The sequence below is a fragment of the Apis mellifera genome, linkage group LG6 (assembly GCF_003254395.2).
Source record: "Apis mellifera strain DH4 linkage group LG6, Amel_HAv3.1, whole genome shotgun sequence".
Lineage (NCBI taxonomy): Eukaryota > Metazoa > Arthropoda > Insecta > Hymenoptera > Apidae > Apis > Apis mellifera.
Window position 1 is genome coordinate 14,971,508 of NC_037643.1, and position 14,692 is coordinate 14,986,199.

Below are 14,692 nucleotides of genomic sequence, written 5' to 3' on the forward strand. Positions count from 1 at the left end.
TCCTTGGAATCCTTTCGAAAAAAATTTTTACACGAGAGAATGAAAATTGTTATAATTATCGAATTTTTATTTTGGTAAATTTTGTCGATATCCTCGAAAAATCGGGTCTAAAAAATAACGGCGTTTAAATTTTTCGAAATGGAGATTTTGGAAAATGGAAGATCGTAAAATGTTTAAAAATAGGGAAGAGATATTGCAATGTTGACGGACATGATGGTTCGAGAGCATGGCGCAAGGTCATCCGGGCGGAACACTCGAAAAAGGTGTACTTGAAAAGTGGAGAATGATTGGGGGGAGATGTGACACGTTACGTGGTGGCCGAGGGAAGAGCTTGTCCCCCCTGGAAACTTCTCTGGCTCTGAACCAGTTACTTATTCAACCATCTTGCGACACTAAATTTTTTCCCGCCCCCGAATAAAGTTCGAGCGGAAAATCGGTCGTCCCGCTTGTCGCATCCGTTCGCGATTAAGCTTTCGTGGATATGTCTTTTTGGATCAAGTCGAGATTCCCTTTTTCTCATTACATTTTATTCGTCGTAAATTTTTGTTTAAAATTTGTTATGAGTTACAAGTCATCGACCGATCAATTACTTTTTGTTTAATTAAACTTTCAACTTGTCTCGTAATTGCACGTTGCATATTTGTGTTTTTATTCTATTCCGGTTAAATAGTAAATAAATGAATAAACGAATACGAATTTCGAGGTACGAATGGTTAAAAATGTCAAGTAAGTTAATTATGTCGTTGAAAAAAAATTAATATTCCATGCGTATGTATATTTTGATAAATGTCTTATATATATATAAGATAATAAGTATATTAATTATTTCGAGCGACATTGTATTCGCGTGATCCGTGGAAGGATATTTTTCCGGATGATACGATGTTATTTTTCTTGCGAAGATATTCCCGATAAAATTACGGAGGAGGGGGAAAAAAAGAAGCGTTCCAAAGAGAGGAACAAAGATGGATTAGTAGATTCGAGCGCAAAATTAATTTCCGGCACAGCCGCCGGATTATAGATTATCCGATACTCGCTGCGAACTTATTCGACCTCTTTTCAACGGGAAAAAAATCGTGGAATACAACCTATGTTGCTGGAACTTTCATTTTTTTTTTTTTTCCCTTTAGAAAAATCCCTCGAAATGAATACGTTTTCCAAGAAGAATCTCGTGTAAACGATGTTTTCGACGAAAAAAGAAAAAAAATGAATAAATAAAATGGATAAAATTCATCGAAATTTAGAATCGAATCTTCGTTTCGAAAGTTATTACAATTAACCCGTTACGAGATGCAGCGGTGAAATTTATCCACGAAAAGTTCACTTTCAAGCGAATTCCATTGAACGAGAATCGAGGGAGAGCGAATGAGCGAAAGAGGTTTCGTTCGTTTCAAGTTTCTTTCAAAATTTGCCACTTACTTTACTCCGTTAACTATTCGAAGAGCTAGATTTGTAAGAAAGATCGAATGCGAAAGTCGGTCGGAACGAACTCGTTCCAACATTTAATATCCGAGAATCGTTAGAAACGAACGTAATAAAGCGACAAAAATAAATATCACTGTGTCTCGTTGTAATATCGTTTGTAATACGAGAGACAAGACGGTTATACGACGACTATGTAAGGTGGAGACGTTTATTGGGAAAGTACCGCCATCTATCCGCGGAATTTTGAAATAAACGGTTCGGTCAAAACGCGAGCGACACTCGGCTGTAAACGGATAGAAGGAAAATAATTTTATTCGCGTGACCGCACAAAATTCTGAATATACGGCATAGAATTTGAACATACTCGGAATAAAATAATTTAATCTAGAACCGGTTTAAAAGTAGAAGAGGAAAAAATTCAATCCTCCCGAAAGGTTGGTTGGTTGGTTAATGTCGCTCGTTCATCGAGACGCGGCCGAAAAATGCAAACGAGAGGAGTGGGGAGGCTCGTTCCAGCCGGCGTGAAATGAATTTACGGAGGGGGGAGGGGGGAGTATACCTGAATTTTTTGCCTCGCTCGGTGTTTCTGCTTTATAGCATTCGCGATTGGGAAGCTGAGAAATAAAGTTTCTCCAAAGAATCCTGACAAATTGGCCGAGGAAGAGGAAGAAGAAAAAGAAGAAGAAGAAGAAGAAAAGCGAGCAGTTGTTGGAATCTTGGCACGAGGCCGAGAATATTTTCGAGACAATGTGCAATTTTTGTTATTTGTTATTTAATCGAATAATATGAGAACGAAAGTATTTTTCGAACTTTTCGAAATATTTAACGAACGAATACAAAATACTGCGAGTGTCAAAAATAAGAATTTTACGCTCGTTGGTAGTAATTCGCTTCGAAATAATATATTGTAAATATATATCGATTCCTTCCCAACACAGGTGCTTATATAAATATTCGAAACGATCGAATAAATATCATTTACGGTTCGATTCGTTTGGATGGAGAACCATTTTTACGATGTCATGATTCTTCCCTACTCTCTATAATAATACCGTTTGGAGAAGTAACACATCCTGTAACTACAGAACCCTGTCCTACTCGGTTGGAAAATAAATAAGGGAAAATACAATCCAATGGGGGGAGGGGGATATCTACGATATTTTTAAATACCTATATATAAATATATCCTAAGCGGCGTCTTGCGGAGAAAGAAAGAAAGAGATAGGAGGGAGAGGTGTATATCGGGTTTCTTTCTCGGGGATCAATGGCTCGGCAAAAAGGTGGGGGGACGTGTATCTTGTACGACGGTCGGAGTGAACTCGTCTTAACCACTTCTAGGGCGGAAAGCTTCGAAGCGTAGTCTACGAGCGCCACGGTCTAGTAAACTAACGAAAGAGAAGTTTCCAGTGTGAAAGTGGTGCTCCACACGCGAATGATTTCGAAGAGGGGAGGAGATTCGCAAAGAAAAGCTTAGCATTCTTGTCCACGTTTCAACTTTGCTTTCCCCTCCCCCCATTGATCCACGGCCTTTTCAACGCGCTCGCCTCTCGATTTCCGTTTCTCGAAAAACCTTTGATCGGATTTTCGGGATCAAATATATACGATTACGCTCATTCTTTTTTCCAGGGGGAAACAAATGGATCCGCCCGGTATTCGCGTATTATCCCGAAATCCCGATGTTTATTTAAATTTCACTTTATCCCCGTTCCATTGATTCGCTCCTACCCTAGAGATCGATTTTATTGCCTCTAAACTTGGCGAGAGAGAGCGGTAACGCGCTATGCCCCAACTTTCACGTTTCCAATTCCACTTTACAATTCGTTATAAATTCGGGAGGAGGAACGTTCTTGTTTGTACTTTCCGTTCTCCGTTTTCGAAATATATATACGGTGATTCGCGTTAATTCGTGGACTGGATATAAGAAAATATTTTATGAATAAAATTGTATCGTCGAGTATCGATTTTTGCTCGTTAAAAAAAAAGTTGTTAACCTGACCTAACCCCTCGTATAACCTAGATCGATTTTATTGGGTGGTTCAAAGTTTCGCGAGATCGTAACGTTATGCGCAACTTTCACGCACGTTCCAATTCCACTTTACAGTTCGTTATAACTTCGGCAGAGTGCGCTTCGTGTTTTCCTACCATTGTTTATCTCCATTCTTCGTTTCGAAATTTACGTTACGTGGTGGATAATTGGCGCTGTGTTAAATCGGAAAATAATCATCAAGTAAAATTATATGAATTATATCGATGAAGGTTAATAGAGTTGTTTTAAGAAAAAGTATCGATGAAAATTTACGATTCTTTTAATATTCTCAAATTCGTTATGAACTTTCGTTATATTATAATTATTAATGAATAGCATTGTGAAAATTTTACTTAACATCTTTTATTTACATATCTTAATTTATTTACATTAATTCCAACGTTCAATTTCACATAAAATCAAAATTAAATAAAAATCTAATTGTTTAACTGAATTAATAATTTGAATTGGACTAATTTTCAGTAATCAATTATTCGTAATGATAAATCTATTAAAATTAACCTAACCTAATCTAATAAATTGTTTCGAAGAAAACCCATTTTTATTAATAATCTTTTAACGATGAACAATGAAAAGTAATCAAAGCGATCTTGAAGTATGTCTTTCGTAAAAAAAATAAATTGCATATCTTTTGCGTATATCGTATATCGAAACGCTAGAAAAGAAATAAACTGACGAAACGTATACTCGATTGTCGCGCTTCTTCCCGCCGTTGTATAATTCGAAAGGAACAATTTAAGGGATATCAAATGGCACGGAAAAGGAAAGGAAAGTCGATCATTCGTGAACAATGGCACTCTATGGATGTTATTTCAGAATAGGATAGGAGCAAAACAGGTCGATGTCGGGTAAACCCATTGGTCGCGTTACACGCTGTTACCCCCGCAAAATTGTTCTCTACTCGTTCTGATTCCCGATTCACCGCCAATGCCGTATCTTCGGTCAGTCAGGATTTCCACCGGACAAGTCTCGTTCGAAAAACATTTCTCTCTTAATAATTATTCCCCTCGTATCCGGGGAATTATTATAAATTAATAAAACTCGCATAAATAATTCACGGAAATAATACGAATAATGATAACTCGATCAAATAAACGATAAATTAATATTCAAATTATTCTCGATACAATCGTACGAATATCGATTTCGATATTCAATTTTTCCCTATAATAAAATTCTAAAATTCGGGAATAGAAATTACCGATACGATGAAGCGATATTTCTATTCCAACCATTTATTTGTGCAATTCAAACTCTCTCTCTCTCTCTCTCTCTCTCTCTCTCTCTCTCTCTCTCTCTCTCTCTCACTCACTCACTCACTCACTCGCACGCACGCACGCACGCACGCACGCACGCACGCACGCACGCACGCACGCACGCACGCACGCACGCACGCACGCACGCACGCACGCACACACACACACACACACACACACACATCTAACACACACACACACACACACACACACACACACACACACACACACACACACACACACACACACACACACACACACACATCTAACACACATCTAACACACGCGCACAAAAAATCTCTCTCTCTCTCTCTCTCTCTCTCTCTCTCGTATCAAAATCATCTTTCGAAAGATTCGAATTGATGGAATCGTTTCATGATGTTACGTCGAATAGAGGGGATTCGTGTACATACAAAGAGAGAAACATTCGCAGCGGGCGAATGTCCCGTTGAATTCTATATATCGAGTTGATCTCGCGTGATGGAATACGCAGATTATGCGTATTCGTTCCGACGATCGAGCTTTGAGGGTGTCTGTGGAAAAAAAAAAAAGAAAAAAATATTTTGAACGATGAATGCGGCTGGCACTCGTCGTTACAATCTACTATTCTGTTGTACCGCATTTGGAATTCGAACTCTTTCGTGTCCTCGAAATGTTCGAATAGAATATTTCGATCGAGTTACGAAGGATAATTGAATGAAAAAAAATAAATAAATAAAAAAGAAACGTAATCCCTTCGGAGACAGAGATATTACACGTAGAGATTCTATGTTTAAACAAATTGATACGAAATATTTTCGTGATCGTGATTTCGATTTTCTCGATCGAGAAAAAATAACTTTTAATAGAAAGAATATATATATTTCTCTCAGAGAATATTATTATTATTATAAGCAACGAAACATCAAAGAAAATCCGATCCGTTACCTCTTCCGAAACTTTTTACCTCTCGCGAATACGCTCGACACGCATTTTAATCTCTTTGAAACTTCACGGCTTTTCAAAAATGTCTTGCGTCCCGTAGGACGCACCCGTCTTTATGCAAACTCTCGAGAGATCGCTTAACTGAATAGCCCAGCCAGTTAGCTCGAAATTATTCAATTCCGAATCTTCTTCTCGCCTCTTCCTCTTCCTTCCTTCCTTTCTTTTTTCTTTCTCAACTGTTTTCGTTCTCGAATCGTCCAACCGTTTCAGCGAAGTTTTTCTTAAACGCCCTTTAAGCGTCCTTTCAACGAAACGCGCGTATAAACAGCCGTTTGCGTTTCTCTCTTTCTATCTATCCTTCTTTAACCAAGCAACTACATAAAAAGTAATGTTTGTTTCGACCGATTATTCTTCGTGAGTTAATCGCGTTCAGTGTTTCGCGGTGAATAAATACAAATCCTTCGCGATCGAAAATTTACAAAATATTTTATTACAAATTTTTATAATTTTTTTATTTATTTATTATTTTATTTATTATAATTTTTTATTATTTATAAAATATTTGTAAGATGAAAGAAAAAATGATATATCGAATTTTGTCCGTGTTTCAGGTGGTATAGCGTCATGTATAAGAAATTTTCGAACCGACTTTCTGGAGGAGTGGCCAACTCCCGGCACAGGGCCCCATTTCGACACCTCGATGCAGTCCAACTTCACCGGATTGGTGGGGAAAACCGTGCATCTGGTGTGCAAAGTGAAAAATCTCGGCAATCGTACGGTGAGTCTTTTCTTACTTTTTTTTTTATTCCTCGAAAATTGAGAAATCTATCTTTCTATCTTATACTTACACAAACTTCGAATTAAATAATTAAAAATTATACATTTTTCGATCGAACTATTTCGATCTATTTCGTTTTTAATTTTTAATTTTAATCAAAAGAGAGAAAAAGAAAAAGAAATTAACAATTAATTATAAGATAATCAATTGGTCGGATATTAATCTTCGATTTTTGAACTTTGAAAAATTAAATGAAAATTTCGAAATTTAATGTTCGATGATGAATGTGCTCCTCCAGTTCGATTCGAAGTGAAAACAAACAAGACACGAGGTTGTGTGACGCGTATATAATAATCACGACATTGAAGAAAAGCCGGTGTTTGATACACGGCCAACGATAACGGTGGTCTTCGTTAATAGGCATACAGGGTCCGCGAGCTAATCAACGGCAGTTTGACTTCGGCTTACACCGGGCTCCGGTGGCAATTTCAATGGCGGCCGTGTCTTACCTGACGCCCCTGGTTCGCAGACCGCTCGAAACACGGTTTAAGATGCCTCCTCGATTCAATCGCGGAGCACAAAAGCCGCTGTATACACAAATCCTTTCATTCAAAACTCCTCCTCTCTCTCTGTCTCCCTTTTACGAGGAATTAAACCAATTTGCGGGGAGTTAAACAAAAGGGTCGCTCCTTCGAAATTTCGAAACGATTATATAATTCGATTCACTTTTTTTTTTCCAACTGGGATCCAGTCCCAGAGAGATTTCGACAGAAAAAGGTTTAAACGAATATTCAGGGAATATTCTGTTCATCAAGAAACAATTGTGTGTTATATTGAAATATTAAAAAAAAAAAAAAAGAAATTAAAATTACAAAGTGGAGTCCTCGTTTTCATTACTGGAAAATTAGGTACGTGGCAATGTGATAATCAAGGAAATCAACAAACGGCGATAATGGGAACGATAAATAAATTACTGCGCACGGGTATCTAATGCGCAGGTATAAAATAAACGGAAGTGAATATTAACGATTTCCAGGAAATGTATTTATATATATATGTGGAATCATGATAACAACAATGAATTTTCGTTCGTTTTTTTTTCTCCGATAATTCTAGAAATCCAATTAATTAGAAATCCACTACTCTCAATTACGAGTATTATTTTATTTTGGATGAACAAAATGAATAACGTAATACGTTCTCGTGTAATAAAATGTGTAATAATCCATCCTCGTTAGAACAATTAATATTTTTTTCGAACGTTTAACTTATCGTTTCGACGATACGAATCGAAAAATAAAATTATTCCGCGATATTTTTTATTATCGCAGATCTAAATTATTATTATTAAGATGTAGAGTTGTTGCATTTTCGAAAATGACGATAAAAAAGAATTATTCGCAGATCTTCAATTTCGAGAAGGATCGATTCGTTCGACAATTTAAAAGGGAAAAAGGGAGAAAAAAGAAAAAAAAATGGAGAGAAAAAATTTAAAGCGTTGAACAAACATCTATCGTTTGTCGTCGTCGTTGAAATTCCTGCTGGATTACAACGTGACGCGACAAAACGTTCAGAGATCATTACACAGTAGCATGTTTCTCCTCGAATATCAGGAAAGTGCGCGTATACGTTCGGCGGAGCACGTATGTACTCGAGAAGTATACACACACACACACAAATACGCGCACACACGTGCACGAATAAGGATAGAAGACTCCCTTTTATCCGGACAAAGATCACCGGAGTCCTTATTTCCTCGAGATCTATCCCCGTCTCCCCCCACCTCGCCAATCCCATTTTCCCCCGCTGTCTACTTTCACGGTAAGAGGCACGGTAATCCCTGGGAGCGCCAATGGAAGGGGAAGTCGTGAGACGAGCATCCAACACTGACATATTCTCAGTGGAAACGCGGCAACATCGCGATTCGATCGTTCCTTCCCTTTAATCAAAATATACGAATCATCCTCTCCTCGCGAAAAAGTTTCAAAGTGTCGAAAGATTTACGTTGTCGATTCTCGTGGCAAAACGGGAAAATAAAGTTTAAGGAGAGGAAGGAAGGCACGAACGATAATCCTTCGCAAAAATTCGCATCGCATCGTAGGTAGATTTTTCTCTAGAATTTTTAGATCTCAGAACCACCTGTTACATACATTCGTTACACGGGACACGTAAAATCATATTCCAATTAAAATACTTGATTTGGTAAGGTATAAATTTAACAAAAGTTTCACTCAAGTTTCATTAAAATAATTGCCAATTTTTCACTGCAACACTGTTTATCCTTAATTCCTTATTGAAACAGGTATAATTCGAACTTGAAAAATTCATAAATAATTTTCAATTACATTTTTTACGTCAAAGAAAACACATAGAATGATCCCAATTTAAAAACAGAGATCACTCTTTAATCGTGAATAAATTTCATAGAAATTCCATCGATACCTATTTTCTTGATTAATTCGACTCTCTCCTTTGACTTTGAATATTTCGATCAATTCTTTTTATCTACGTGGTAATACGAACGTAAGAATCGTAAAGGATAACGAAGAAGGACAGCTCACTTTGATTTATCGTTCCACTTATCTTTAATTTTCGTTTAGGCAACGCCTGATGCATCCACGACCCGGAAGATATACGTGCATAGGTTTGGTTGAATCTCGCGAAACAATGCCGCGGCTAATGCCGATGACACACCAGCGCCATCTCGAGAACTCGGAAACTCTCGCGGATGGTGGCGACCCACCTAGGACAATACCAGGTCTCCATGGTGACGTCACACTCTTGCCTGGAGTGACATCGTCATTATATGGGGAATTGGAACTGGTGGTGATGATGCGCGGAAAGGAAATAGCCTCGAAACGATCCTCCATGTGATCCTCGCCTTTCTCCCCTTTCTGATTCCAAGATTCCACTTGATCCGCGGAGAGAATTCACACCCAGTTTACTTACGTGCGTCCGTCTTTATCTTTTTTATTTTTCTTTATCTTGGATTACTTGGATTTATCAATAAACGAAATCATTGATAATTGTTCAAAGGTTGCTAAAGAGCCACTTTATTGTTTATTAAAAAATTATCATATCAAATTTATTTTTTAAAAATTTCATATCAAAAAGAAATGTTTCGAGTTTAAATAGTTCAACTCAGATTCAATTTTAATCGGGTTTATTGTTAAGAAAAAAATTAAAAAAAATTCGATTACATATTAAATTGATAAATCGAAACGTGTCATTTAATCTCGAGAATCCTTATCGAGAATAAAAATTTAATTCCTCGTTTATGCAGAGTGTTTATATTGAAATTCATTTGAAATAATCAATTGCACATAAAAAAAAATATCAGTGTATTTACTTTCATCGAGGGGCTCCGCTACGCAAGCGACACTGAAATACGGTACTGCCTCGCGTCCAGCTGAGCGCTCTCGCTCTTTCGCCGTCTTCTTTTATCTAATATAAACATAAACAAGCTTATAAGTCGTTAATTAACTCTTATCGGACGTATGTACATATAAAGTTTTTTCATCGTTTCGACGTCTAGAATATCCACCCTCTAAAACTGTCTCACGTTTTTATAAACACCCATTAATAATTTTTTCCAATAAACAACCATCGTCAAATAAAATTTTCGCAACATTATATGGTATCTTTCCTTAATAAAATACTTACCAATGCAATTAATTATTCTTTCTCAAAAACAAGAACCGATAATTTAACCGTTGGACGAAACGCGTTCAAATTTCACATTGTTAACCTTCACGCTTCACAGGATCGAGTTTCGCGAGGCAAACCATTTAGAGGCAGTAATTTTTATTCGAGAAACTCTCTATTCTTCGTACCATATTTAATTTCACATACGTAAATAAATTCCCAACCCATTTCGATTCTCCTCTTATTATTATTATTATTGTTGTTGTTATTATTATTATTATTATTGCGTCACAAAGACTTCCCTTCCCCCTCTCTCCCTTATTCGCAATCGCTCGAAAATCGCATCGCAGAAATTCAATCCGTATCAACGCGTCCCTAGAGCGTTCTCGAGATCGAGTAATATTAATTGCATTACGATTTTCCTTTCGTCCATTCGTTTGGCGTACGACAATTAAGGCCATCGCTGCGCACGATTCCAAGCAAACGGATTGCACTCGGCGTAATTACGTCCACGGTTTCATCGATATCGCCGCAAGCTTTAATCGATTTAAACGTATCGTTAAAGCGTGGACACGTATGTACATATATATATATATATATGTATGTAGTATAACACGTGCTGTGATCGAGATTCTCCTTTTTTTTCTTTTCTTTCTTTTTTCTCGTCGATTCGAGAGAGAGAGAAAGAGAGATATCGGAAAAATTGGAAATCCGACTTGACTGGCCTACTTTCTCCCCCCGTCGACAATTTAAAAGTTAGGCGTTAAGACGCTCGGATAAATGATATTCCTTCGTCATTCTACTCGAGGAAAATTATTATACGAACGAGTCACCGTATTTTAAGAATTTTTCCTTGAGGAATATACGTGTGATCTTCCTAACCGACGGAGCTCGGCGAATTGATTCCAATTCGCTAATCTACACTTTTACGAGTCTCTCTGATGGATCGATTTCGGTTGGAGTCGAACGCAGAGAGGGGAATATCGTTTGTTTTTATGGGTGGAGGAGAAAGTTTGTTTATAGTATTTCGTTTCAGGTTTCCTGGGTGAGGCATCGAGACATACATCTGTTGACGGTCGGCCGTTACACGTACACGAGCGATCAACGGTTCGAGGCGTTGCACCTTCCCCACGCCGAGGAATGGACGTTGAGGATACGATATCCTCAGAAGAAGGATTCCGGTATTTACGAGTGCCAAATATCAACGACACCGCCTATCGGCCATCCCGTTTACCTGACTATAGTCGGTAAGGAAGAGTTTCGAGTAAAGATGGAGAAAACTTTATTCTTCTCCGAGTTGAGGAAAAGTTTTTTTTTTTTTTTTTTTCTCGCAAGTTCTCGAAAGAAGGGCCATCGTCCATTAAACTCTGAAGAACGAGCCATTGGTTGGTTAATCGTCAGAGTTTCGAAATGTAGAAATAAATTTATAAGAGTGAGAGAAAAATAACTTTCGAGTGCAACTATTCCAAACTGTTTTGATATCTTCCCCCTCCACCTCTCCCAGTTTTATTCGCGTAATTTCGTCGTGTCCACTTTTCGAATATTTCGCGCGAAATATTTTCAATTCAACCTCGATCTCTTTTAATTTCCTTGTGAAGAAAACGTTCGATTTGTTTGAATTTTTATCATTATCTTCCACCTTTTTGATACTTTTATTATAAACATAACAATTCGATAGATTCAAACTTATCACAAATATATCTTTTGTGAAATTCGAAGCGTGTAAGATCTGGTTATTTTTATCGATCATCGATAAAGAAAAAAAAGAAGTTTAAGAAGAAATCGTGAGATATAGAAACGATCTTTTGAATTTATTAAATATTCGAGGGGAAAAAAAAACTTTTACTTTCCTCCACCTTTTGTTTCGTTCTTTACGTGTAAATAAGCCTTTGTAAAAAAATTCAATTCGAAAGCGCGCGCAAAATTAACCGATTATTTTTTCGATCTTTCTCGATCTTTCTTAAATCGATCGTATTTCGTCAACAAAATTTTCCATCCGCGTAAATATATCCTTTTCGTTAATTCTTCATCGAAACATTATGTAATTCGAAAAAAAAAATAAATTTCGAGCGTATTCCATTCAAAATATATTTAAAAGAAATTCAGAAGAAGAAAGTAACCTGATACGAGAAGAATTATTAGAAAGAAGTCGGGAAGAATTTTCGTCTTTCTTTGCAGAGAAGAAAACGAAAGCGTTGAAGTAATTTCTCGATCGATGCGTTTGAAATTAGAAGATAAATGTGTAGCGAGGGGGGGGGATTAATCGAGGATACGCGGAAGATTTTACGCGGGCGTTACAAAGCCGGGGTTCTCGAAACGAGGCCGTCCGCGGGCTCGTATATCCTAGCCGTTAATGACTGGTCCGATATCCTCCTCGCCTTCTCGTACTATTAAACGTGAGAGAGAGAGAGAGAGGGAGATCTTATCGCGCTGACTTGACCTGAAAACGCTTTGCCAACGTACGCTTTCGTATATTCCCTCTCTCTCTCTCTCTCTCACTCATCGTTCGATCCTTTCTCGATGCCTCGTTTTTAAAAAATATTTTCCTTTCGATTCGAAAAAAGGAAAAGAAACCGCGTGTTTTCACACTACTCCCGTCGTTTCAATTTGAAACGAAAATGTTAGAAATGAGGAAATGCAGAGTTCAAACTTACGATTTAAAAGTAAAAGGTAAAGATTAAACGGAAATTTCAGGTTGAACAAGGAGGCAATTGACCGAGCGTTTAATTCGAGGATGAATGAATAAATAAAAATTGATATTTTTATCGAATCGATGATAAAAAAATCTCTTGATCGATTTAAAAAGTATAGAATGCAAAATTGTTGTAAGAATCGAAATTATTGATAAATTATCAAAAGTAAAAATAATATCGATATTCGTTATTGTTTTAATTATTGTTGTAATTTCGATCATCAAGGATCGTTTTATATTTTATTTTCGCATCTCGCTGATATTTCGATCGATTCATCCGTTGTGTGTTTTCACTTGCCTCACAGGTCACCTCTGCGCGTGTTTACATTAAAGAGAATTAGAGATGACAAAAATAACGTGCTCGTATACGTGTGGCATATATAAAATAAATTTTTATAACGTATCCAAAAATCATTCGAAATCCATCCCGATAAAGATTCCGATTTTTTCGAATAATTTTTTATTCGGATTTATTAAACGAATAAAATACATTTTTAAAATTTATCGATGCAGGTGAATATATCTTGCGAGACAAATTAATAATTGTTTTATTGTATATGAATCTATCGATCCATAAATTAAACTATAAATAAAATGTATATATTTTATTCTTGATAAAAGTTTGTAAAAAATTATAACGACAGATATGAAAAGTAAAAAACGATATTGATATCTATCGTAATTCTGATCCTCGAGGATCATTTTTTATATTTTTTTTTCCGAATTTTCCACCAAAAAAAAAAAAAATTATAATCAATTATAATCGAATAATTTTATTTTATTTTTTATTCGAATTTATTAAACAAATAACAAAATTACGAATGAATCTATCGATCCATAAATTAAACGAGCCGAAAAAAAATATAATATAAAAATTCTTGATCAAAGTTGTAAAAAATTATAACGACAGATGTCAAAAGTAAAATATTGATATTATCAATCTTAATTCTGATCCTCGAGCTATTTTTATATTTTGTTCTTCTCGCCAAAAAAAATAAAAAAAAAAAGAGAAAAAACTTCGTTTCAGAACCGATCACCATCATCATAGGAGCGCCCGATCTGTTCGTGAACAAGGGTAGCACGATCAACCTAACCTGCGTGGTGAAGTACGCCCCGGAACCACCGCCCATGATGATCTGGAGTCACAACAGCGAGGTTGGTATATAATTCCCTCGAGAAGGAATGGTGGTGGGGGGGGTCTCCGCGACGCTCTCGATTCGATTCGTCGAGGCTGGCACGTGGGCAGGGCGCGTGTTTATTAATCCGGCAGTTCGTTTCTCGCTTCGTTCCCTTTCGCTCAAAGGAGAGAGAGCACATTCTTTCTCGCGAAACCTTGAAGCGAGAATACCTTTTGTTTCTCGTGTTTTATTACAGACCAGTGCGAGAAATCCACTGGATGGTGGATTCCACGTATAAATAAATGAGAAAGGGCGCGGAGAGGTTCGAGGAGATGATTGCGAAATTGTTTTCTTTTTCTTCTCTCTCTCTCTCTTTCTCTGTTTGTTCTTCGTTTGAGAAAGAGAGCGCGCACGCATCAGCCGCGCGAAAAACGGTAAAAGTTACGCGGTTAATCTTCCTTCGCTCTTCCAAAGGAATTGTTTTAATTTTAATTTCTTTTTTTCGAATATTAAAAAATAAATTTCGAAGAGGAATATTAGTATCGTTTCGAGCGTGTATATAAACGAAGTAATAATTTCTTAATCAACAATTTGAACGAGCTTTGGATTATTTGTTTAAGAAAATTTGTTCAACATTGCGTTTGGCTAAGAGCCAAGTTTAAGAACATTTTCCGTTACACTATATATACAAATGCAACGAATATTAGGAATAAAGAGAAATAATATTGTTATTATTATTAACTTTAAATTTAACTTAATTTACGTTCGTGTCGCGATAGTGGCGTTCGTTCAAAAGATTAATTTCAA

The 14,692-nt window shown here is 36.7% G+C and overlaps 1 protein-coding gene and 1 long non-coding RNA gene across 4 annotated transcripts in view; both read left to right on the forward strand.

Annotated features, from left to right (window-relative positions):
* The window catches only part of LOC409707 (zwei Ig domain protein zig-8), an 85,486-nt gene that overhangs the window by 67,058 nt on the left and 3,736 nt on the right, over positions 1 to 14,692 (forward strand). For both annotated transcript variants that reach the window (XM_006570540.3, XM_393205.7), the window contains exons 2-4: positions 6,264 to 6,430; positions 11,112 to 11,322; positions 13,795 to 13,922. In XM_006570540.3, the coding sequence (XP_006570603.1) occupies positions 6,353 to 6,430; positions 11,112 to 11,322; positions 13,795 to 13,922 (417 nt within the window). In that variant the 5' untranslated portion in view covers positions 6,264 to 6,352. The remainder of the gene's footprint in view (positions 1 to 6,263; positions 6,431 to 11,111; positions 11,323 to 13,794; positions 13,923 to 14,692) is intronic.
* Positions 6,442 to 10,026, forward strand: LOC102656121. 2 transcript variants are annotated; one of them, XR_411901.3, is made up of 2 exons: positions 6,442 to 8,531; positions 9,031 to 10,026. It is a non-coding gene; the product is annotated as an uncharacterized LOC102656121 (long non-coding RNA). The 2 variants fall into 2 exon arrangements; XR_411902.3 differs by having other exon boundaries at positions 6,447 to 8,527.